Source organism: Silene latifolia, chromosome 10 (genome assembly GCF_048544455.1).
Source record: "Silene latifolia isolate original U9 population chromosome 10, ASM4854445v1, whole genome shotgun sequence".
NCBI classification, from domain to species: domain Eukaryota; kingdom Viridiplantae; phylum Streptophyta; class Magnoliopsida; order Caryophyllales; family Caryophyllaceae; genus Silene; species Silene latifolia.
Genome location: NC_133535.1, coordinates 163,441,639 through 163,468,943, shown reverse-complemented (window position 1 = coordinate 163,468,943; position 27,305 = coordinate 163,441,639). Strand labels below are relative to the sequence as shown.

The 27,305-nt window shown below is 41.6% G+C and overlaps 1 protein-coding gene across 1 annotated transcript; it reads right to left on the bottom strand.

The window, feature by feature from the left end:
* Positions 1 to 21,037: 21,037 nt before the first annotated feature.
* Positions 21,038 to 26,505, bottom strand: LOC141606843 (large ribosomal subunit protein eL14z-like). The gene is made up of 5 exons (XM_074426182.1): positions 26,371 to 26,505; positions 26,150 to 26,251; positions 22,102 to 22,231; positions 21,908 to 22,020; positions 21,038 to 21,321 (listed from the first exon to the last, which is right to left on the bottom strand). The coding sequence occupies exons 1-5, from the start codon at positions 26,371 to 26,373 to the stop codon at positions 21,268 to 21,270; spliced, it is 402 nt and encodes a 133-aa protein (XP_074282283.1). The 5' UTR covers positions 26,374 to 26,505; the 3' UTR covers positions 21,038 to 21,267.
* Positions 26,506 to 27,305: the final 800 nt, after the last annotated feature.

The following is a 27,305-nucleotide window of genomic DNA, read 5'->3' as shown; positions in this document are numbered from 1 at the left end:
ATTCCCTTACTTTTACATTACTCAACACACAATCATATCACTCATCCCGTCTCACAAAACGTGCGCCATGCCTCAATAAACTATACCAATCTTCCTTTTCTTTTTCCACCATCTATCATAATCACATATAACTCATGTCCTCCCCACCGAACTCATACTCATCATAAGTGTCACTCTTTACATCATAAGATTGGGTAACTTACGCTTCAGGACCAACACATACGTAAAACAATGCATAAAGAAGTAATACAACACCTTTGAATTAAACATAATATGCAACGAATGTCAAAAGATAAACATATGACCCGAAACACGCATATGACCTGCACAGACCCCACTCGATCGAGTACCAGAACTTGCTCGATCGAGTTGAGGCTACTCGATCGAGTGCCCAACATGCTCGATCGAGTGCCCCGACTCCAGAACCCAAACAGACCTTCTGATCTCTGACCTACTCGACCGAGTAGCCCGGCTACTCGATCGAGTGACCCCCTACTCGATCGAGTGCCCGAGGTACTCAATCGAGTGCCCAAAAACACGTTTCTGGTCATAAAAACGACAAATACCCACTCGATCGAATCAGACCCACTCGATCGAGTCATGCAGACTCGTGAATACTACCCGCATGTTATCTCACATACCCCAACGTACTATGCATTCATTATTATTTCAACATTATAATTACAACTACGCATTCAAATCTGCGCGACTCCTCATACAATCAACAAAATAATCTACTTCGTGTTATCAAGTGCCACGTTATAAACAACCATCATGCTTTTCATCCAATTCGATATACAAAACACATATCTTTGAATCTCTATTCTACATGTTACTACTTACCAAAAGCCAAACATTAAAATCTATCATGCTCATATAACATTCAACTTTCAATCATGTATTACCCGCATGTTTTAATTTTTATAACTTTTCATAACACAAACCACACCCATACACTACAAATCCTATTTCCATGTTACTAACGCAACAATATTACAAATCCACTTCGTCATCCAAACATATTCATATTCACAAAATTCATATTCTCATGCAATTGACACTTCATCTTTTCCAATCAATTCATCTAGTTCAATCACATTCTTCATCTAACAAGTGCATATGATACAACAGTAGACAATTATACGAACTTAATATATAGCTTTACGCAAACAAAATTACGTAAGATCATATCACACCCCCTAATCACATGTTACTAGTATATCCCCATTATAAATCATCCCTCCTGCAACATCATTATTCATCACATATCATCATATATGAACTACTCCCTTTTTCCACCACATTGCTCATCATTCTCATACACTTTTCTAACAATTCCAACCAACATTGTAAACCAACTATCATGCAACATGTTTTCAATCAACAACATACGAAATCACATCATCACCATCTTTTCTACACATTCCCCATTTTCCACATACATACATCCACTGATTCATGCCACACATCACCATATAGGTACACAATTCACAAGATAAACACATAGCGATCCCGACTCATATCCCATGGTGACCGGTTCAAAATTGTAGGGCGAGTTCGCGACTTTAGGACGTCTCCCAAGTCTTTGCATTAGCTCCTACAACCTTTACCCCGGGTTCATTTTAATTGACTCCCTATATTCATTGGATTCATTGGTTACAGGTTTCAGGATCGTCGCTCTGATACCATTTGTAACACCCCCATACTCCAAGTGCCTTACCAGGACCACTCAGGTATAAGGATGCTACCATCTCGGTTACCCGAGGCATGATAACATAAGATAATGAAGAAACATACTTTATTAAATAAGTTTAAGTGATTACATAACAAAACCAACTCTAAGCAAAATACAACTGTTCTCAAACTATAAACCATCTGAAAGGAACTGTCCTAACAAACACATCGGAAGACTAAAGACTCTGATATGTGATGACTCCATCCCCAGCTAGATCCCACGCGTATCCAAGATATACCTGCCAAGAAACTGCTCACCACCCTTGAATGGATCACCATTGTTTTTAAAACATTTAAACGGGGTCAGTACTAATCACACAATTTATATATATATCAACAATCCGATAAACAGACAGCTCTCACCGTCACACATACAATCACACCATTCCCATTAATCTCAATCACCGATCGTCCTTTGGACCAGCCACCCGATGGGGGACCGCACCGAACCCACCAAATCCCCGCTCCTCATATTGAGCGATTTCCCTGTTCATTAATGTGCACATCCCCTCCCGTGGCGGGTTCCACGGAGGGCGAAACTAGGGCGTGAAGCCACTCCCGCAAGTGACTCCACTCAGCCGAGAACGCATCTCGAGATCCAGAGACAAACAATCACAATCATTAACCAAAGAATCAAAACCAACGACCAAGCACAATACTCGTAGGACAACAATCAACAATCACAAATCAACCACCGTCACAACACAATTACGATATTAATCAATATTCACAACACATCAATCAACCAATATGGGACTAATACTGAGTAGGGAAACCCTACCTGGAAAGCACAACTATCAAACGGTCTCAACAGCTGTATCAAAAAGCCTCTTCTACAAATCCTCCTCCTATCATACATACACATAATTACTACCAAACATAATCTACATCAAAACCCCAAAATCCCCTTATTAGGGTTTAACCAACTTAAAGGAAATATCGTAAAAACGGTACATAGATCTTACCCTCGACGCAAGGATCTCAACGGTATAACGAAAGGTGAAATCCGACCTTCCAAACTCCGGAATTTGCTAACAATGCGATTAAAGTGGTGAACGATTTTTGCTTTCTCTCTTGTGAGTAATTTAGGTTTTGAAAAGTGTTTAAGAACAATGACGGAAAAGGTTATATACCTTAATCGCATAATTAACAAAACCCGAGAAATAACTCCCCGTAAACCGGCTACTCGATCGAGTAGCTAAGGTACTCGATCGAGTGCCCCCTTACTCGATCGAGTACCCACGTTACTCGATCGAGTACCCAACAGGTCAGAAACTTTTATAAAACGCAACTCACCCTTACTCGATCGAGTTAAGGCCTACTCGATAGAGTACCCAGAGACTTATAAATACGGAGTATTACAGAAATCGAACAGGTTGATTCCTCAAATGAGCTCGGACGTGTGATTGAAAAACAGGGAGAAAATGAAACAGGGTCCGGTACGACCTTCCGAACGGCTGAAATTGAAGTGTATAATACACGGTTTTTCAGGATTCCGGGGTCTCGGAAAAAAATTCTCCGGAAATCACATAGAAAGTTCCTCGGGTTAGATATAGCGGCCACGCAAAGTTTGAGCACCAACGGAAGACATTTGGGGGTGCCGGTGTGACACAAACCAGCATTCGCCGAAACTCGGATTATCGTGAAAAATGTGTTAAAGCTCGTTATTTGAGGCTGAAATCGAACAGGTTGATTCCTCAAATGAGCTCGGACGCGTGATTGAAAAAAAGGGAGAAAAAGAAACAGGGTCCGGTACGACCTTCTGAACGCCTGAAATTGAAGTGTATAATACACGGTTTTTCGGGACTCCGGGGTCCCGGAACAAAATTCTTCGGAAATCACATAGAAAGTTCCTCGGGTTAGATAAAGCGGCCACGCAAAGTTTGAGCACCAACGGAAGACATTTGGGGGTGCCGGTGTGCCACAAACCAGCATTTGCCGAAACTCGGATTATCGTTAAAAATGTGTTAAAGCTCGTTATTTGAGGCTGAAATCGAACAAGTTGATTCCTGAAATGAGTTCGGACGCGTGATTGAAAAACCGGGAGAAAAAGAAACAGGGGCCGATACGACCTTCCAAACGGCTGAAATTGAAGTTTATAATTCCCGGAACAAAATTATCCGGAAATCACATAGAAAGTTCTTCGGGTCGGATAAAGCGGCCACGCAAAGTTTGAGCACCAACAGAAGACATTTGGGGGTGCCGGTATGCCACAAACCAGCATTTGCCGAAACTCGGATTATCGTGAAAAATGTGTTAAAGCTCGTTATTTGAGGCTGAAATCGAACAGGTTGATTCCTCAAATGAGCTCGGACGCGTGATTGAAAAACAGGGAGAAAAAGAAACGGGCTCCGATACGACCTTCCGAACGGCTGAAATTGAAGTGTATAATACACGGTTTTTCGGGATTCCGGAGTCCCGGAACAAAATTCTCCTTAAATCACATAGAAATTTCCTCGGGTCAGATAAAGCGTCCACGCAAAGTTTAAGCACCAACGGAAGACATTTGGGGGTGTCGGTGTGCCACAAACCTGTATTCGCCGAAACTCGGATTATCGTGAAAAATGTGTTAAAGCTCGTTATTTGAGGCTGAAATGGAATAGGTTGATTCCTGAAATGAGCTCGGATGCATGATTGGAAAACAGGGAGAAAAATAAACAGGGTCCGGTACGACCTTCCGAACGGCTGAAATTGAAGTGTATAACACACGGTTTTTCGGGATTCCGGGGTCCCGGAACAAAATCCTTCGGAAATCACATAGAAAGTTCCTCGAGTGAGATAAAGCGGCCACGCAAAGTTTGAGCACCAATGGAAGACATATGGGGGTGCCGGTGTGCCACAAACCAGCATTCGCCGAAACTCGGATTATCGTGAAAAATGTGTTAAAGCTCGTTATTTGAGGCTTAAATCGAATAGGTTGATTCCTGAAATGAGCTCGGACGCGTGATTGAAAAACAGGGAGAAAAAGAAACAGGGTCCGGTACGACCTTCCGAACGGCTGAAATTGAAGCGTATAATACACGGTTTTTTGGGATTCCGGGGTCCCGGAACAAAATTCTCCGGAAATCACATAGAAAGTTCCTCGGGTTAGATAAAACGGCCATGCAAAGTTTGAGCACCAACGAAAGACATTTGGGGGTGCCGATGTGCCACAAACCAGCATTTGCCGAAACTCGGATTATCGTGAAAAATGTGTTAAAGCTCGTTATTTGAGGCTGAAATCGAACATGTTGATTCCTGAAATGAGTTCGGACGCGTGATTGACAAACAAGGAGAAAAAGAAACAGGGTCCGGTACGACCTTCCAAACGGCTGAAATTGAAGTGTATAATACACGGTTTTTCGGGACTTCGGGGTCCCGGAACAAAATTCTCCGGAAATCGCATAGAAAGTTCCTCGGGTTAGATAAAGTGGCCACGCAAAGTTTGAGCACCAACGGAAGACATTTGGGGATGCCGGTGTGCCACAAACCAGCATTCGCCGAAACTCGGATTATCGTGAAAAATGTGTTAAAGCTCGTTATTTGAGGCTGAAATCGAACAAGTTGATTCCTGAAAAGAGTTCGGACGCGTGATTGAAAAAATGAGAGAAAAAGAAACAGGGTCCGGTACGACATTCCGAACGGCTGAAATTGAAGTGTATAATTCCCGGAACAAAATTCTCCGGAAATCACATAGAAAGTTCCTTGGGTTAGATAAAGCGGCCACGCAAAGTTTGAGCACCAACGGAAGACATTTGGGGGTGCCGCTGTGCCACAAACCAGCATTTGCCGAAACTCGGATTATCAGGAAAAATGTGTTAAAGCTCGTTATTTGAGGCTGAAATCGAACAAGTTGATTCCTGAAATGAGTTCGGACGCGTGATTGAAAAACAGGGAGAAAAAGAAACAGGGGCCGATACGACCTTCCAAACGGCTGAAATTGAAGTGTATAATTCCCGGAACAAAATTCTCCGGAAATCACATAGAAAGTTCCTCGGGTCAGATAAAGCGGCCACGCAAAGTTTGAGCACCAACGGAAGACATTTAAGGGTGTCGGTGTGCCACAAACCAGCATTTGCCGAAACTCGGATTATCGTGAAAAATGTGTTAAAGCTCGTTATTTGAGGCTGAAATCGAACAGGTTGATTCCTCAAATGAGCTCGGACGCGTGATTGAAAAACAGGGAGAAAAAGAAACGGGCTCCGATACGACTTTCCGAACGGCTGAAATTGAAGTGTATAATACACGGTTTTTCGGGATTCCGGGGTCTTGGAACAAAATTCTCCGAAAATCACATAGAAAGTTTCCTCCGGTCAGATAAAGCGGCCAAGCAAAGTTTGAGCACCAACGGAAGACATTTGGGGGTGCCGGTGTGCCACAAACCAGCATTCGCCGAAACTCGGATTATCGTGAAAAATGTGTCAAAGCTCGTTATTTGAGGCTGAAATCGAACAGGTTGATTCCTCAAATGAGCTCGGACGTGTGATTGAAAAATATGGAGAAAATGAAACAGGGTCCGTACGACCTTCCGAACGGCTGAAATTGAAGTGTATAATACACGGTTTTTCAGGATTCCGGGGTCCCGGAAACAAATTCTCCGGAAATCACATAGAAAGTTCCTCGGTTCAGATAAAGCGGCCACGCAAAGTTTGAGCACCAACGGAAGACATTTGGGGGTGCCGGTGTGCCACAAACCAGCATTCACCAAAAACTCCGATTATCGTGAAAAATGTGTTAAAGCTCGTTATTTGAGGCTGAAATGGAACAGGTTGATTCCTCAAATGAGCTCGGACTTGTGATTGAAAAACAGGGAGATAAAGAAACAGGGTCTGGTACAACCTTCCGAACGGCTGAAATTGAAGTGTATACACCAGCATTCGCCGAAACTCGGATTATCGTGAAAATTGTGTTAAAGCTTGTTATTTGAGGCTGAAATCGAACGGGTTGATTCCTCAAATGAGCTGGGACGCGTGATTGAAAAAAAGAGAGAAAAAGAAACTGGGTCGGTACGACCTTCCGAACGGCTGAAATTGAAGTGTATAATTCCCGGAAAAAAATTCTCCAGAAATCACATAGAAAGTTCCTCGGGTCTGATAAAGCGGCCACGCAAAGTCTGAACACCAACGGAAGACATTTGGTGGTGCCGGTGTGCCACAAACCTGCATTCGCCGAAACTCAGATTATCGTGAAAAATGTGTTAAAGCTCATTATTTGAGGCTCAAAAAGAACACGTTGATTCCTGAAATGAGCTCGGACACGTGATTGAAAAACAGGGAGAAAAAGAAACTGGGTCCAGTACGACCTTTCGAACGGCTGAAATTGAAGTGTATAATACACGGTTTTTCGGGATTCCGGGGTCCCGGAAACAAATTCTCCGGAAATCACATAGAAAGTTCCTCGGGTGAGATAAAGCGGCCACGCAAAGTTTGAGCACCAACGGAAGACATTTGGGGGTGCCGGTGTGCCACAAACCAGCATTCGCCGAAACTTGGATTATCGTGAAAAATGTGTTAAAGCTCGTTATTTGAGGTTGAAATCGAACAGGTTGATTCCTTAAATGAGCTCGGACGTGTGATTGAAAAACAGGGAGAAAATGAAACAGGGTCCGGTACGACCTTCCGAACGGCTGAAATTGAAATGTATAAGACACGGTTTTTCGGGATTCCGGGGTCTTTTAACAAAATTCTCCGGAAATCACATAGAAAGTTCCTCGGGTTAGATATAGCGGCGACGCAAAGTTTGAGCACCAACGGAAGACATTTGGGGGTGCCGGTGTGCCACAAACCAGTATTTGCCGAAAATCGGATTATCGTGAAAAATGTGTTAAAGCTCGTTATTTTAGGCTGAAATGGAACAGGTTGATTCCAGAAATGAGTTCGGACGCGTGATTGAAAAACAGGGAGAAAAAGAAACAGGGTCCGGTACGACCTTCCGAACGGCTGAAATTGAAGTGTATAATTCCCGGAACAAAATTCTCCGGAAATCACATAAAAAGCTCCTCGGGTCAGATAAAGCGGCCACGCAAAGTTTGAACACCAACAGAAGACATTTGGGGGTGCCCGTGTGCCACAAACCAGTATTCGCCGAAACTCGGATTATCGTGAAAAATGTGTTAAAGCTCATTATTTGAAGCTGGAATCGAACAGGTTGATTCCTGAAATGAGCTCGGACGCGTGATTGAAAAACAGGGAGAAAAAGAAACTGGGTCCGGTACGACCTTTCGAACGGCTTAAATTGAAGTGTATAATACACGGTTTTTCGGGATTCCGAGGTCCCGGAACAAAATTCTCCGGAAATCACATAGAAAGTTCCTCGAGTCAGATAAAGCGGCCACGCAAAGTTTGAGCACCAACGGAAGACATTTGGGGGTGCCGGTGTGACACAAACCAGCATTCGCCGAAACTCAAATTATCGTGAAAAATGTGTTAAAGCTCGTTATTTGAGGCTGAAATCGAACAGGTTGATTCCTCAAATGAGCTCGGACGTGTGATTGAAAAACGGGGAGAAAATGAAACAGGGTCCGATACGACCTTCCGAACGGCTGAAATAGAAGTGTATAATACACGGTTTTTCGGGATTCCGGGGTCTCGGAACAAAATTCTCCGGAAATCACATAGAAAGTTCCTCGGGTTAGATATAGCGGCCACGCAAAGTTTGAGCACCAACGGAAGAAATTTGGGGGTGCCGGTGTGCCACAAACCAGCATTTGCCGAAACTCGGATTATCGTGAAAAATGTGTTAAAGATCGTTATTTTTGGCTGAAATGGAGCAGTTGATTCGAAATGAGTTCGGACGCGTGATTGAAAAACAGAGAGAAAAAGAAACAGGGTCCGGTACGACCTTCCGAACGGCTGAAATTGAAGTGTATAATTCCCGGAACAAAATTCTCTGGAAATGACATAGAAAGTTCCTCGGGTCACATAAAGCGTCCACGCAAAGTTTAATCACCAACGGAAGACATTTGGGGGTGTAGGTGTGCCACAAACCAGTATTCGCCGAAACTCGGATTATCGTGAAAAATGTGTTAAAGCTCGTTATTTGAGGCTGAAATCGAACAGGTTGATTCCTGAAATGAGCTCAGACGCGTGATTGAAAAACAGGAGAAAAAGAAACAGTGGTCCGACGACCTTCGAGCGAAGTGAAATTGAAGTGCATAATACACCGTTTTTCGGGATTCGGGGTCCGGAACAAAATTCTCGGAAATCACATAAAAAGTTCCTCGGGTCGATAAAGCGGCCACGCAAAGTTTGAGCACCAACGGAAGATATTTGGGGGTGCCGGTCGCCACAAACCAAAGATTCGCCGAAACTCGGATTATCGTGAAAAATGTGTTAAAACTCATTATTTGAGGTGAAATCGAACAAAGTTGATTCTGAAATGAGCTCGACGCGTGATTGAAAAGCGAGGAGAAAAAAAACAGGGTATGGTACGACCATCCGAACGGCTGATATTGAAGTGTATAATACACGGTTTTTCGGGATTATGGGGTCCCGGAACAAAATTCTCCGGAAATCACATAGAAAGTTCATCGGGTCAGATAAAGCGGCAACGCAAAGTTTGAGCACCAACGGAAGACATTTGGGGGTGCCGGTGTGCCACAAACCAGCATTCGCCGAAACTCGGATTATCGTGTTAAAGCTCGTTATTTGAGGCTGAAATCGATCAGGTTGATTCCTCAAATGAGCTCGGACGTGTGATTGAAAAATAGGGAGAAAATGAAACAGGGTCTGGTACGACCTTCCGAACGGCTGAAATTGAAGTGTATAATACAGGGTTTTTCGGGATTCCGAGGTCCCGGAACAAAATTCTCCGGAAATCACATAGAAAGTTCCTCGGGTCAGATAAAGCGGTCACGCAAAGTTTGAGCACCAACGGAAGACATTTGGGGGTGCCGGTGTGACACAAACCAGCATTCGCCGAAACTCGGACTATCGTGAAAAATGTGTTAAAGCTCGTTATTTGAGGCTGAAATCGAACAGGTTGATTCCTCAAATGAGCTCGGACGTGTGATTGAAAAACAGGGAGAAAATGAAACAGGGTCCGATACGACCTTCCGAACGGCTGAAATAGAAGTGTATAATACACGGTTTTTCGGGATTCCGGGGTCTCGGAACAAAATTCTCCGGAAATCACATAGAAAGTTCCTCGGGTTAGATATAGCGGCCACGCAAAGTTTGAGCACCAACGGAAGAAATTTGGGGGTGCCGGTGTGCCACAAACCAGCATTTGCCGAAACTCGGATTATCGTGAAAAATGTGTTAAAGATCGTTATTTTTGGCTGAAATGGAACATATTGATTCCAGAAATGAGTTCGGACGCGTGATTGAAAAACAGAGAGAAAAAGAAACAGGGTCCGGTACGACCTTCCGAACGGCTGAAATTGAAGTGTATAATTCCCGGAACAAAATTCTCCGGAAATGACATAGAAAGTTCCCCGGGTCAGATAAAGCAGTCACGCAAAGTTTGAACACCAACGGAAGACATTTGGCGGTGCCGGTGTGCCACAAACCAGCATTCGCTGAAACTCGGATTATCGTGAAAAATGTGTTAAAGCTAATTATTTGAGGCTGAAATCGAACAGGTTGATTCCTGAAATTTAGGTCGGACGCGTGATTGAAAAACAGGGAGAAAAAGAAACTGGGTCCGATACGACCTTCCGAACGGCTGAAATTGAAGTGTATAATACACGGTTTTTCTGGAATTGGGGTCCGGAACAAAATTCTCCGGAAATCACATAGAAAGTTCCTCGGGTCAGATAAAGCGGCCAGGCAAAGTTTGAGCACCAAAGGAAGACATTTGGGGGTGCCGCTGTGCCACAAACCAGCATTTGCCGAAACTCGGATTATCGTGAAAAATGTGTTAAAGCTCGTTATTTGAGGCTGAAATCGAACGGGTTGATTCCTCAAATGAGCTCGGATGCGTGATTGAAAAACAGGGAGAAAGAGAAACAGGCTCGATACGACCTTTCCTAACGGTGAAATTGAAGTGTATAATACACGGTTTGGATTCGGGTCCCGGAACAAAATTCTCCGTAAATCACATAGAAATTTCCTCGGGTCAGATAAAGCGTCCACGCAAAGTTTAGAACATTTGGGGGTGCTTAGGTGTGCCACAAACCAAGATTCGCCGAAACTCGGATTATCGTGAAAAATGTGTTAAAGCTCGTTATTTGAGGCTGAAATTGAACAGGTTGATTCTTGAAATGAGCTCGGACGCGTGATTGAAAAACGAGGAGAAAAAGAAACAGGTCCGATACGACCTTCCGAACACTGAAATTGAAGTGCATAATACACCGTTTTTCGGGATTCCGGGGTCCTGAAACAAAATTCTCCGGAAATCACATAAAAAGTTCCTCGGGTCAGATAAAGCGGCGACGCAAAGTTTGAGCACCAACGGAAGATATTTGGGGGTGCTTGGTCCGCCACAAACCAAGATTCGCGAAACTCGGATTATCGTGAAAAATGTGTTAAAACTCATTATTTGAGGTTGAAATCGAACAGGTTGATTCTGAAATGAGCTCTGACGCGTGATTGAAAAGCAGGGAGAAAAAGAAACAGGGTCCGGTACGACCATCCGAACGGCTGATATTGAAGTGTATAATACACGGTTTTTCGGGATTATGGGGTCCCGGAACAAAATTCTCCGGAAATCACATAGAAAGTTCATCGGGTCAGATAAAGCGGCAACGCAAAGTTTGAGCACCAACGTAAGACATTTGGGGGTGCCGGTGTGCCACAAACCAGCATTCGCCGAAACTCGGATTATCGTGTTAAAGCTCGTTATTTGAGGCTGAAATCGATCAGGTTGATTCCTCAAATGAGCTCGGACGTGTGATTGAAAAATAGGGAGAAAATGAAACAGGGTCCGGTACGACCTTCCGAACGGCTGAAATTGAAGTGTATAATACACGGTTTTTCGGGATTCCGAGGTCCCGGAACAAAATTCTCCGGAAATCACATAGAAAGTTCCTCGGGTCAGATAAAGCGGCCACGCAAAGTTTGAGCACCAACGGAAGACATTTGGGGTGCGGTGTGACACAAACCAAAGATTCGCCGAAACTCGGATTATCGTGAAAAATGTGTTAAAGCTCGTTATTTGAGGTGAAATCGAACAGGTTGATTCCTGAAATGAGCTCGGACGCGTGATTGAAAAACAGGAGAAAAAGAAATGTGGTCAGTACGACCTTCCGAACGTGAAATTGAAGTGCATAATACACCGTTTTTCGGGATTAGGGGGTCTGAAACAAAATTCTCGGAAATCACATAAAAAGTTCCTCGGGTCAGATAAAGCGGCGACGCAAAGTTTGAGCACCAACGGAAGATATTTGGGGGTGCCGGTCTGCCACAAACCAGTATTCGCCGAAACTCGGATTATCGTGAAAAATGTGTTAAAACTCATTATTTGAGGTGAAATCGAACGGGTTGATTCACGAAATGAGCTCTGACGCGTGATTGAAAAGCAGGGAGAAAAAGAAACAGGGTCCGGTACGACCATCCGAACGGCTGATATTGAAGTGTATAATACACGGTTTTTCGGGATTATGGGGTCCCGGAACAAAATTCTCCGGAAATCACATAGAAAGTTCATCGGGTCAGATAAAGCGGCAACGCAAAGTTTGAGCACCAACGTAAGACATTTGGGGGTGCGGTGTGCCCAAAACCAAAGATTCGCCGAAACTCGGATTATCGTGTTAAAGCTCGTTATTTGAGGCTGAAATCGATCGAGTTGATTCCTCAAATGAGCTCGGACGTGTGATTGAAAAATAGGGAGAAAATGAAACAGGTCCTGCACGACCTTCCGAACGGTGAAATTGAAGTGTATAATACACGGTTTTCGGGATTCCGAGGTCCCGGAACAAAATTCTCCGGAAATCACATAGAAAGTTCCTCGGGTCGGATAAAGCGGCCACGCAAAGTTTGAGCACCAACGGAAGACATTTGGGGGTGCGGTGTGACACAAACCAAAGATTCGCCGAAACTCGGATTATCGTGAAAAATGTGTTAAAGCTCATTATTTGAGGCTGAAATCGAACAGGTTGATTCCTGAAATGAGCTCTGACGCGTGATTGAAAAGCAGGGAGAAAAAGAAACAGGGTCGTGACGACCTTCCGAATTTGAAATTGAAGTGCATAATACACCGTTTTTCGGGATTAGGGGTCTGAAACAAAATTCTCCGGAAATCACATAAAAAGTTCCTCGGGTCGGATAAAGCGGCCACGCAAAGTTTGAGCACCAACGGAAGACATTTGGGGGTGCCGGTCGCCACAAACCAAAAGATTCGCCGAAACTCGGATTATCGTGAAAAATGTGTTAAAACTCATTATTTGAGGTTGAAATCGAACAGGTTGATTCTGAAATGAGCTCGACGCGTGATTGAGAAAAGCAGGAGAAAAAGAAACAGTGGTCCGCACGACCATCCGAACGGGCGATATTGAAGTGTATAATACACGGTTTTCGGGATTATGGTGTCCGGAACAAAATTCTCGGAAATCACATAGAAAGTTCATCGGGTCAGATAAAGCGGCAACGCAAAGTTTGAGCACCAACGTAAGACATTTGGGGGTGCCGGTGTGCCACAAACCAGCATTCGCCGAAACTCGGATTATCGTGTTAAAGCTCGTTATTTGAGGCTGAAATCGATCAGGTTGATTCCTCAAATGAGCTCGGACGTGTGATTGAAAAATAGGGAGAAAATGAAACAGGTCCGCACGACCTTCCGAACGGTGAAATTGAAGTGTATAATACACGGTTTTTCGGGATTCCGAGGTCCCGGAACAAAATTCTCCGGAAATCACATAGAAAGTTCCTCGGGTCAGATAAAGCGGCCACGCAAAGTTTGAGCACCAACGGAAGACATTTGGGGGTGCCGGTGTGACACAAACCAAAATTCGCCGAAACTCGGATTATCGTGAAAAATGTGTTAAAACTCATTATTTGAGGCTGAAATCGAACAGGTTGATTCCTGAAATGAGCTCTGACGCGTGATTGAAAAACAGGGAGAAAAAGAAACAGGGTCCCATGACGACCTTCCGAACGGCTGAAATTGAAGTGCATAATACACCGTTTTTCGGGATTCCGGAACAAAATTCTCCGGAAATCACATAAAAAGTTCCTCGGGTCAGATAAAGCGGCGACGCAAAGTTTGAGCACCAACGGAAGATATTTGGGGGTGCCGGTCTGCCACAAACCAGTATTCGCCGAAACTCGGATTATCGTGAAAAATGTGTTAAAACTCATTATTTGAGGCTGAAATCGAACAGGTTGATTCCTGAAATGAGCTCTGACGCGTGATTGAAAGCGGGGAGAAAAAGAAAAGTGGTCCCATTTACGACCATCCGAACGGCTGATATTGAAGTGTATAATACACGGTTTTTCGGGATTATGGGGTCCCGGAACAAAATTCTCCGGAAATCACATAGAAAGTTCATCGGGTCAGATAAAGCGGCAACGCAAAGTTTGAGCACCAACGTAAGACATTTGGGGGTGCCGGTGTGCCACAAACCAGCATTCGCCGAAACTCGGATTATCGTGTTAAAGCTCGTTATTTGAGGCTGAAATCGATCAGGTTGATTCCTCAAATGAGCTCGGACGTGTGATTGAAAAATAGGGAGAAAATGAAACAGGGTCCGGTACGACCTTCCGAACGGCTGAAATTGAAGTGTATAATACACGGTTTTTCGGGATTCCGAGGTCCCGGAACAAAATTCTCCGGAAATCACATAGAAAGTTCCTCGGGTCAGATAAAGCGGCCACGCAAAGTTTGAGCACCAACGGAAGACATTTGGGGGTGCCGGTGTGACACAAACCAGCATTCGCCGAAACTCGGATTATCGTGAAAAATATGTTAAAGCTCGTTATTTGAGGCTGAAATCGAACAGATTGATTCCTCAAATGAGCTCGGACGTGTGATTGAAAAACAGGAGAAAATGAAACAGGGTCCAGACGACCTTCCGAAGCATTTGAAATTGAAGTGTATAATACACGGTTTTTCGGGATTCCGGGGTCTCGGAACAAAATTCTCAGGAAATCACATAGAAAGTTCCTCGGGTTAGATAAAGCGGCCACGCAAAGTTTGAGCACCAACGGAAGAAATTTGGGGTGCGGTGTGCCAAACAAACAAAGCATTTGCCGAAACTCGGATTATCGTGAAAAATGTGTTAAAGATCGTTATTTTTGGCTGAAATGGAACAGATTGATTCCAGAAATGAGTTCGGACGCGTGATTGAAAAACAGAGAGAAAAAGAAACAGGGTCCGGTACGACCTTCCGAACGGCTGAAATTGAAGTGTATAATTCCCGGAACAAAATTCTCCGGAAATGACATAGAAAGTTCCTCGGGTCAGATAAAGCAGTCACGCAAAGTTTGAACACCAACGGAAGACATTTGGCGGTGCCGGTGTGCCACAAACCAGCATTCGCTGAAACTCGGATTATCGTGAAAAATGTGTTAAAGCTAATTATTTGAGGCTGAAATCGAACAGGTTGATTCCTGAAATTTAGGTCGGACGCGTGATTGAAAAACAGGGAGAAAAAGAAACTGGGTCCGATACGACCTTCCGAACTATTTGAAATTGAAGTGTATAATACACGGTTTTTGAGTCGGGGTCCCGGAACAAAATTCTCCGGAAATCACATAGAAAGCTCCTCGGGTCAGATAAAGCGGCCAGGCAAAGTTTGAGCACCAAAGGAAGACATTTGGGGGTGCCGGTGTGCCACAAACCAGCATTCGCCGAAACTCGGATTATCGTGAAAAATGTGTTAAAGCTCGTTATTTGAGGCTGAAATCGAACAGGTTGATTCCTCAAATGAGCTCGGACGCGTGATTGAAAAACAGGGAGAAAGAGAAACAGGCTCCGATACGACCTTCCGAACGGCTGAAATTGAAGTGTATAATACACGGTTTTCGGGATTCCGGGGTCCCGGAACAAAATTCTCCGCAAATCACATAGAAAGTTCCTCGGGTCAAATAAAGCGGCCACGCAAAGTGTGAGCACCAACGGAAGACATTTGGGGGTGCCGGTGTGCCACAAACCAGCATTCGACGAAACTCGGATTATCGTGAAAAATGTGTTAAAGCTCGTTATTTGAGGTCGAAATCGAAGGTTGATTCTGAAATGAGCTCAGACGCGTGATTGAAAAACAGGAGAAAAAGAAACAGTGGTCCGCACGACCTTCCGAACTATTTGAAATTGAAGAGCATAATACACCGTTTTTCGGGATTCCGGGGTCCCGGAACAAAATTCTCCGGAAATCACATAAAAAGTTCCTCGGTCAGATAAAGCGGCGACGCAAAGTTTGAGCACCAACGGAAGATATTTGGGGTGCGGTCGCCACAAACCAAGATTCGCGAAACTCGGATTATCGTGAAAAATGTGTTAAAGCTAATTATTTGAGGCTGAAATCGAACAGGTTGATTCCTGAAATTTAGGTCGGACGCGTGATTGAAAAACAGGGAGAAAAAGAAACTGGGTCCGATACGACCTTCCGAACGGCTGAAATTGAAGTGTATAATACACGGTTTTTCGGGGTCCCGGAACAAAATTCTCCGGAAATCACATAGAAAGTTCCTCGGGTCGATAAAGCGGCCACGCAAAGTTTGAGCACCAACGGAAGACATTTGGGGTGCCATTGTGCCACAAACCAAAGATTTGCCGAAACTCGGATTATCGTGAAAAATGTGTTAAAGCTCGTTATTTGAGGCTGAAATCGAACAGGTTGATTCCTCAAATGAGCTCGGATGCGTGATTGAAAAACAGGGAGAAAGAGAAACAGGCTCCGATACGACCTTCCGAACGGCTGAAATTGAAGTGTATAATACACGGTTTTCGGGATTCCGGGGTCCCGGAACAAAATTCTCCGTAAATCACATAGAAATTTCCTCGGGTCAGATAAAGCGTCCACGCAAAGTTTAGAACATTTGGGGGTGCCGGTGTGCCACAAACCAGTATTCGCCGAAACTCGGATTATCGTGAAAAATGTGTTAAAGCTCGTTATTTGAGGCTGAAATCGAACAGGTTGATTCCTGAAATGAGCTCAGACGCGTGATTGAAAAACAGGGAGAAAAAGAAACAGGGTCCGGTACGACCTTCCGAACGGCTGAAATTGAAGTGCATAATACACCGTTTTTCGGGATTCCGGGGTCCTGAAACAAAATTCTCCGGAAATCACATAAAAAGTTCCTCGGGTCAGATAAAGCGGCGACGCAAAGTTTGAGCACCAACGGAAGATATTTGGGGGTGCCGGTCTGCCACAAACCAGTATTCGCCGAAACTCGGATTATCGTGAAAAATGTGTTAAAACTCATTATTTGAGGCTGAAATCGAACAGGTTGATTCCTGAAATGAGCTCTGACGCGTGATTGAAAAGCAGGGAGAAAAAGAAACAGGGTCCGGTACGACCATCCGAACGGCTGATATTGAAGTGTATAATACACGGTTTTTCGGGATTATGGGGTCCCGGAACAAAATTCTCCGGAAATCACATAGAAAGTTCATCGGGTCAGATAAAGCGGCAACGCAAAGTTTGAGCACCAACGTAAGACATTTGGGGGTGCCGGTGTGCCACAAACCAGCATTCGCTGAAACTCGGATTATCGTGAAAAATGTGTTAAAGCTAATTATTTGAGGCTGAAATCGAACAGGTTGATTCCTGAAATTTAGGTCGGACGCGTGATTGAAAAACAGGGAGAAAAAGAAACTGGGTCCGATACGACCTTCCGAACGGCTGAAATTGAAGTGTATAATACACGGTTTTTCGGAATTCCGGGGTCCCGGAACAAAATTCTCCGGAAATCACATAGAAAGTTCCTCGGGTCAGATAAAGCGGCCAGGCAAAGTTTGAGCACCAAAGGAAGACATTTGGGGGTGCCATTTGTGCCACAAACCAAAGATTTTGCCGAAACTGGATTATCGTGAAAAATGTGTTAAAGCTCGTTATTTGAGGCTGAAATCGAACAGGTTGATTCCTCAAATGAGCTCGGATGCGTGATTGAAAAACAGGAGAAAGAGAAACAGCTCGATCGACCTTCCGAACAGTGAAATTGAAGTGTATAATACACGGTTTTTTGAGTCGGGGTCCCGGAACAAAATTCTCCGGAAATCACATAGAAAGTTCATCGGGTCAGATAAAGCGGCAACGCAAAGTTTGAGCACCAACGTAAGACATTTGGGGGTGCCGGTGTGCCACAAACCAGCATTCGCCGAAACTCGGATTATCGTGTTAAAGCTCGTTATTTGAGGCTGAAATCGATCAGGTTAATTCCTGAAATGAGCTCGGACGCGTGATTGAAAAACAGGGAGAAAAAGAAATAGGGTCCGGTACGATCTTCCGAACGGCTGAAATTGAAGTGTTATAATACACGGTTTTTCGGGATTCCGGGTTCCCGGAACAAAATTCTCCGGAGAAAAACATTCATTATAAACTTTAATTACCGTCCGAGGACGATTTAGGAGTTTTCATGATCAAATAAAAAGTATTAATCCATTTTTAGAGAGTAACAGATTGTTTTCCGAGATTGGTTTATTGTCTGACACCCTCAAATGACCTCTGTTACTCGATTAAATTTGTGTGTACGCTTTATCTAATACGAGAAACCTTTCGTGTGAATTAAGGGCATTTTTGTTTCGGGACCCTGTAATCCCGAAAACCGTTTATTATACACTTCAATTTCAGCCGTTAGGGAGGTCGTGTCGGCTCTTATTTTTTTCTCTCCTGATTTTTGTTGCACGTGTCCAAGGTCGCTTCACGAGTTGTCATGTTCGATTTCAGCACCAAATAACAAGTATTAATCGATTTTTAACGAGTATCAGATTTTCACCCGAGATTGGTTTATTGCTTACCGGCACCCTAAAATGACCTCTGTTCTCCGCAAAAATTTGTGTGGATCCTTTATATAACCCGAGGAACCGTCGTATGATTTACGGGAATTTTGGTTACAGGACCCTGTATTTCCGAAAATCGTGTATTAAGAACTTCAATTTCATCCGTTCGGGAGGTTGTCTTGGATGTTCTTTATTTCTCTCCCGTTTTTTCTTGCACGTGTTCGAGGTCGTATTAGAAGTTGTCATATTCGATTTCAGCACCAAATAGCAAGTATTTATAACAACCCAACCCGCCACTATCGTAACACAACCTCAATAAGATGGGATGTGTACCTTTGGGCCCATTAGTTGTCCTCACTTAAGCCCAAAAGCACAAGGCCTTGTTACTAAGTGATAGGTGGAATCTCTTATAAACATATCACAAGCTCCATATTTTGCCGATGTGGTACAACTTCTCTCTCATACTCTTGGCCTCTTGGGGTGTTACAAATTCCTCCACTTAAAGATCATGACTCCCTCGTCGTGCCTCAAACTTGACCGCAACCAAGCCCAAAATCCTTTGATACCATTTATAACAACCTGAGTACTCCTTACCACAAGCTCACCACACGGTCGCAGAGTTGCTCTGATACCATTTATAACAGCCCGGCCTACCATTATCGTAACACAAGTTCAATAAGATGGGATGTGTACTTTTGGGCCCATTATTTGTCCTCACTTAAGCCCAAAAGCACAAGATTTTTTTACTAACTGGTGGGTGGAATCCCTTATAAACATATCACAATCTCCATATTTTCCCGATGTGAGACAATTTTCCGCTCATACTCTTGGCTTGTTACAGTATTCATCTATTTTTAAGGTGTACCTGATTATAGTCTGAGACTCCTTTATCGCGTGCCGGCCGGCACCCTCAAATGTTCTCAATTGGTTCTCAAAATTTGTGTGGCTATTTTATCTAACCCGAGGAACCGTGTGTATGATTTACGGACATTTTTGTACCGGAACCCTGAAATACCGAAAAACGTATATTATACACTTGATTTGAGCCGTTTAGGAGTTGGGTCATGTTTCTTTTCCTCCCAGTTTTTCTACCACGCGTCAGGGGTCGCTTCGTGAGTTATCGTATATCGTGTACCGGGACCCTCAAATGTCCTGTGTTGCTTCTCAAAATTTGTTTGGCTGCTTTATCTGAACTGAGAAACTATCCGTGTGATATACGAACATTTTTGTTTCAGGACCCTAAAATCCCGAAAAACGTGTATTAAACACTTAAATATATGAACCGTTTTGGAGACCGTACCGGGTCATGTTTCTTTTCCTATAGTTTTTTTACCTCGTGTCTTGGGTCACTTCACGAGTTACCGTATTCGATTTCAATATTAAATAACAAGTATTCATTTATTTTTAGGGGGTAACTGATTTTCGTTCGAGATTCATTTATGGCGAACCGGCCCTCAAATGTGTTATGTTGTTTCTCAAAAACTGTGTAGTTGTTTTATCCGACCCAAGGAAACCGTCCGTATGATTTAGAGACATTTTTGTTCCGGAACTCTGAAATCCCGAAAACCGTGTATTATACATTTAAATTTGAGCCGTTTGGGAGGTCCTACCGAGTCACATGTCTTGTCCTTCCAGTTTTTCTACCATATGTCTTGGGTTGTTTCATGAGTTACCGTATTCGATTTCAGCCCTAAACAAAAAGTTATCGTCTGTTTTTAAGGAGTAACCGATTTTAGTGTGAAACCCTAGTTTATCACATACCAGCACAATCAAATGTCCTCTGTTTCATCTTAAAATTTGTGTTGCTGGCTCCTTTAGCTGACCTGTGTAACAGTTCATGTGATAACGAGTATTTTAATAAAGTGGAACAAATAACTTCCAAGTCCTTAATAGTGGGTGGAATTGCAGAAATATACTTCCTCTATTCAACTTCACTCTACCTATTTCATTTTTGTACACTATTCACGAGTGAGTATTCAATTTCAATTTTCTCTTGATACGTAGGTGAAAATATATTCATGTGTGATCTTGTTTGATTCGTCTTTACGAGTACATTAAAAATATCTAACTTTTATAATTTTTGCAAATACGTAGCTAACGATATTTAGCGCGTAAAACACGTGTTGGTAACCGTGAAAAAGGAAAGTGGTAGAGTGGAGTTGAATGGAGGAAGTAGTACTCAATTTTAATAAATCTCCTTAATAGTGGGTGGAATTGCAGAAATATAGTACTCAATTGTAATAAATCGCAGAGTACTAACTTAAATCAGGTAGATCTCTGATAAGAATTCCATTTGTTAAAAAGAAGCAACTCAATTTTTCCCTTTCTAATGATTGGAGATTCACTTGAATTTACACAATTTTTCTTACAAAAAAGAATACCAATTACCCTTAAATTTTACTAAATAACCAATTAGTTTTCATTGCCACATTTACCGATAGAGCGATACTAATACATTAATTCATTTCTCCATTTCTGTTGACAACTCAAAAGAGTCAAAACCCAGTTTACCCAAGCTTAACGTGTTTTTTTTGTCATTTAAAATCACAATGATGTTTTAAATCAAGTCAAAAAAGAATTTAATCGGTCCGACAATAAACTCCTCTTGGTACATAGAAAAACTGAAAAAAAAAAGTCTTGGGACAATATTTCTTCTAAACATCTGAATGAACTTAAATAACATAAGATCCAAACAAAATCTTTGCCTTCTACACATCGTCTTACATTCTGCATAACTTAAGCTGCTTGTTTCTTTAACTTTGTAAGCTCCTGCCTCACTACTCCGGCTTTCTGCAGGATCAAAACAGTAAAGAATAATCAACACGTGTTCAAGCGAGAACAGGCTCTAGCAAAAAAACCATAAGCTAAACAAAGATCATATCACTTAAGCATTCTCATATGAGATGGTATCAGGATGAGACTGTCACGAAACCGACCCACACAAAAGTAGCATCAGTCCTACTGTTACAGTAAATTACTCCAGTAGCTGCTCTACCCAGCTTATTGCAGGATAAAAACAGTAAAGAATAATCTACACGTGCTCAAGCGAGAGCAAGATATAGCAAAACTGTACAGTAAACTAAGAACAGTGATCACTTGGACATTCTCATATGAGATGGTATCACGAAGAGACGAGACTCATGAAACCGACGCATACGAAATAACATTAGTCCTACAGCTAGTCAGCTACTGAGTACTGATACAGTAAGATATTCTGTAGAAGCTATACACAAAGTAAGACTATTTATAGGCTACTGAAACTACAAAATTACACCTAACAAAAGCTTTCATGTGCTCAAAAACTGAATCAACTGATAAATACAGCGGAAAGATAATTAAATTGTGATAAACATAGATGAAATCGATGATAACAAACCTTGATTTTGGCCAACATAATCTTGAATCGGTCAAAGTCGTTTAAGGCGGCTCTTTTCTTTTGAACGATCAGTTTTCTTCCCCATGAGCTATTCTCCCACTTGTTCTTAACATCTGCATATTCATTGCAAGTTAATCACCACATACATAAGAAAATGTATAACCAGTAAAAGTCGTAAGTGAATGCCGGCGTACCAGCAGCTTCCATGGCAGCAATCAAAGTTGACTTCTTAGGAACCTTTTCGATTTCAACAGTAATATCGGTCAAAGAAAGCCTCTTCAAGTTCATCTGGCCTCTAACCATGTCTGGGGCATCAACAAGAACCTGCAATCCATACGGCAAGTCAGATAATACTAATGACTCTGTCAAGATCATCAAATTCATGCTTGTTTTTCTCCAGTAGTATGAAAACAATCCACCAACAAGCATTTCCGACGAATGCATACGGCCATTTAAATTATTATGCTCACCTTTCAACAACTCCGCTAAACTTACAGTTCCACAAAAATAAAAACATAGATATTAATTTCAGTCAAACTCTTCAGATATAATGTGAACGATTAAATGAAAAAATCTTTAAAAACAAATGCCTTCACGACACTGAACACGAGAAACCACAAAATAATGTTGAGGGAAAACTTTTATCGATACTACCAAGCCTTGTAATGAATGTTATGAGTCACATGTAAGACTATTCGGGCATCTAGCCGTCGTGTATCAAATTACATGTATCAGTACAAACAAACGCGACCTAAATTCACTCATTTTTTCCCTCTTCAATTCAAAACTGTTCAAGTCCAAAGAATACGACCTAATTCACTCATTTTTCCTCTTCACTTCAGTTCTCAATGACTCAATGTAGTTCAGTTCAAAACTTCGAACTGTTTCTGTCCAAAAGAACACAACCTAGTTAACTCATTTTTCCTCTTTAGTTCACTATAATAACTTCAAACCGTCTCAGTACAAAACAACGTGACCTAATTCACTCAATTTTCCTCTTCATTTCCCTGCAGTTCTTTCAAACTGTTTTGAGTCCAAAAAGAAATGAGGCCTAATTCACTCAAATTTCCAGATTAAACTGTTTCAGTCCGAAAGAATACGCCCTAGCTAACTCATTTTTCCTTTTGCTTCACTGTAGTTCAGTTCAAACCTTTCAATACAAAAGAATGCGACATAATTCACTCATTTTTCTCCTCTTCAGTGTAGTTCAGTTCAAACTGTTTCGGACCAAAAGAAAGCAACCTAATTCACTCATGTATTAACTAAGCCAGCCGTAACAGAGGCTTCCTCAGTTCTCATTCCAACAACAATCAACCCAATAATTAATCAGGTAAAAAAACCTCAAAATCAATCAATCTAATAATTAATTAGATACGACAAACGACTCTTTGGCAGGTTCATCAAATTCTTGATTGCTTTTCTTAAGCCGTAAAAAATCTAGCAACAAGCATTTTAAGAAAATGAATCTAATGCAACTCATTTATGAAATGAGGCATATAACATTAAGACCGTCGAATGTGTCCAACCATCTCATTTAAGTTACTATGTTTCCCTATCAAAATTTTCCGACACAACTACACAAAATCATACCATTTCAAACTTAACATTTCCACGATTAAAACATTGATAGCAGTTACACAAAACTCTTCAAGGATCACAAATGCAAGCAAATGAAAAAAATTGACAAAATCAAATGCCTACATGACACTACACTAACGAGTCATGTAAGCAACCATAAAGTCACGCGTAAGACTGTCCTGCCGCCCTGTATCAAATTATCATTAAACTTGACTATCAACTTAAACCTCTCTTGTGTGTTTATTTTTCAACAATAAAACAGACAACAGTTACCTACCGTTAGCCCTAGCAATCCCCTAGTTTACGGCAGCGTGTAGATCAGCCACTGTTAGCAGCCTTGAGCCTCCAACTCAAGATCACATAATATCAAGCCAAACTGCTATGACAAAGTGTCCAAACAAAAGAACTACAAGTATGGCCATTTAAGTTTCTATACGTTCAATTTAGTTTATTTCATTTTATTTTTCGTAGCCACTTCAGACTGCTTCAGTCCAAAAGAACACGACCATAATACACTTATTTTCCCTTTTCAATTCATTATTATAGTTCAATTCAAACTGTTTCAGTCCAAAAGAAAGACTAGATAGACTTGTTTCTCCTCATCACTTCAGTGTAGTTCAATTCAAACTATTTCAATCCAAAAGAACACGACCTAATTCACTCATCTTTCCTTTCACTTCACTGTAGAACTGTTTCAGTCAAAAAGAATGCCACCTAAGTCACATGTTTTTCCTCTTCACTTCAGTGTATTTCACTTCAAACTGTTTCAGTCCAAAAGAATGTGGCCTAATTCACCCATGTTTTAACTAACTGACCCAACTGATTCTGACACCTGGGAAGACGTAATAACAAGCCAAATCGCACCGACAAATGTTCAAACAAGATAACCACAAGGCCCTCTAATTTCTGTAAGTTCATTTTATTTTTTGACTTCACTTCAGACTACAAATTTCAGTCCAAAATAACACTATTTAATTCACTTAATCTCCCTCTTCAATTCACTGTATTTCAGTCCAAAAGAATGCGACCTAATTCACTCATTTTTCCTTCCACTTCACTATAGATCAGTTCAGTCTGTTTGGTCCAAAAGAACTCCGCCTAGTTCACTCATATTTTAACCAACTAAGCCAACCGATTTTGACACCTCCTTAGCTCGCATTCCAACAAGAATCAATCAATAAAATTAATCAGGTAAACGAAACCTCAAAATCAATCACATTTCACTTCCATCAATCACAAAGCCTTCTCCTCTGTGTTTCCTTTTTGAACAATCAAACCCACAAACATGGCCAAACTACGGACCACGGTTAGGGGTATGTAAGTAATCCCCCCTAGTATACTACCCCATGTAGGTCAGCCACATTTATATGCTCCAATCCTCAAAATCTAGAAGACAAAGTATCAAGCCAAATCGTTCAAGTGTTCAAACAAGAGAACCACAAGTAACCCTTTCAGCTCCTAAGGGTGTGTTTGGATAGCAGAAATGGAGGGAAAGGGAGGGGAGGGGGAAGGAGGGAAGGGAAAGGAAGAGAAGGGAAGGGGAGGGGAAATGGGGTGTGGGTGTTTGGATACAATTTCCCTCCAAATCTTGCCTATTATGGAGAGATTTTAATTAGGCTTTGAGGAGGGAAATTTGATTCTTTCAAATCTCTCCACCTCCATTTCCCTCCACCCTCATTTCCTATCCAAACAAGGGATATTAAATCCCCTATTCCCCCTTCCTTTCTTTTTCCTCCAAATCACTCAATCCAAACACACCCTAGGAGTTCAATTTAATCATTTCATTTTATTTTTCGCCTTCACTTTAGATGTTACAGCCCAAAAGAACGTGATGTAATTCACTCTTTTTCCGCTTCATTTATTGTACTTCAATTCAAATTGTTTCGATCCAAAAGAACTCCAAAAGAACACGGCCTAATGCACTCATTTTGCCTTTTCCATTCAAAACTGTTCAAGTCCAGAAGAATACGACCTAATTGGCTCATTTCTCCTCTTCATCTCAGTTGACTGTAGTTCAGTTCAAACTTTTTAGTCCGAAATGACACGACCTAATTATCTCATTTTCCTCTTTATTTCACTGTAATAACTTCAAACTATCGCAGTCCAAAACAACGCGACCTAATTCACTCAATTTTCCTCTTCAATTCACTGTTGTTACATTCAAACTGTTTGAGTCCAAAAAGAAATACGGACTCATTCACTCATTTTTCCAGATTAAACTGTTTCAGTCCAAATGAATACAACCTAACTCACTCATTTTTCCTTTTGAGTCACTATAGTTCAGTTCAAACAGTTTCAAACATTCAATCCGAAAGAATGCGACATAATTCACTCATTTTCCTCTTCACTACGGTGTACTTCAGTTCAAACCGTTTTGGCCAAAAAGAACGCGGCCTAATTCACTCATGTTTTACCTAACTACGCCAACCGATTCCAACACTTCCTCACTTCTCATTCCAATAACAATCAATCAATTAATCAGGTAAACAACACCTCATAATCAATCACATTGCACCTCATGAATCACAAAACAATCAAACACATTACACAATCAAAATATATAACATAACTTGCATTATACGAAACTAAATACATCAAATTTTACAACAAACAACAATGTCATACAAGAAATTAAGATTTTTTTAAATTAAATGGAAAACATACGCGATTTTGATCAATGACGTCAACGATGACGACAAGGCGGCCGTAATCTTTACCATAGTTAACAAGAGCAACTCTTCCGACTTCAACGTACCTCTTGAACGGCTACATTTACAAATCATTCAAAAACACAATTAAATTAGTACAAAATAAAGCGAAAACGACGATGAATGATGTCGAAACAACAACGTATTGAGACGAGAGGAAGGAGAAAAGGGAATCACCATTTTCGAAGGTTATTGAGATTGAAGGTTGCGAGGAGACGGCAAAAATGAAAGAGATGAAATTAGGGTTTTTGTAAGCTGATGTATTTTTGAGGGTTTTGATGTGAGTTATCCGGTCCGTTGTGGTATTACTTGGTGGCCCAATTAGAGTTGGTGGATGTATCGGATCGAAAGTAGACCTGATAACCGGGTTAATCGGATTGGATACCAAAAAAACGTATTAGTTAGATTTGGATATAAGAAAATGCATTAGTTGGAAAGGATACCGGTTGGGTTAGTATGCGTGTCGCGTGTGTTATATTGTCGGGTTGAGTTGGGTTATTTACACTTTTGGGTATGTTGTTTTAGTTTGTTATGGTTCATTTTCCGAGTCAGTGATGGTCGATGGGAGTGATTATAGTAGTTACTTTAACTAAAAATGTGTATTTTGGAAAACTATTTAGAATTTAAGTTTTATAATTGATTATTTATATTAGTGGATATAATATAAAGTGTAATTTGAATTAGTTACTTAAAATTATTATGAGTCATTTCGAGTTATCTCTAATCATATCGGGTGATTTTGTATCAGTTCATTCAGGTTGAGTTGGGTGGGTACGAGTCAGCAAACTCGAGTCAAAATTGGGTCGGACATCTTCAATTGAGATTTTGAGTCACATTTGGGTTCTCTACTTGGTATCAGTCTTATCGGGTTTGACTAGTTTATTTTAGGTTGATCTTTTGTTAAAATGATTTTTTTTTTCCAAAAGACGGATTTACAATTGTAGGAAAATAGAAAGTCCACATATAATTGGCGAGCCTTTTATTCCTCAAAAACAAAGTAATGATCATATTCGTATCCTAAATTTTATTCCATAGGAGAAATCGAGCCTTTTATTTATAATCAAGTGTACACTAAATATTTAAAATAGCGCGTAAAGCAAATAAAGGCCGAG

Excerpts from the sequence above, each read along its gene's own strand:
- LOC141606843 (XM_074426182.1), bottom strand. Across the intron at positions 22,021-22,101 it reads TGCTGCCATGGAAGCTGCTG|ATGTTAAGAACAAGTGGGAG; the intron begins GTACGCCGGCAT and ends ATGAATATGCAG. Across the intron at positions 21,322-21,907 it reads TTATGTTGGCCAAAATCAAG|AAAGCCGGAGTAGTGAGGCA; the intron begins GTTTGTTATCAT and ends TTGATCCTGCAG.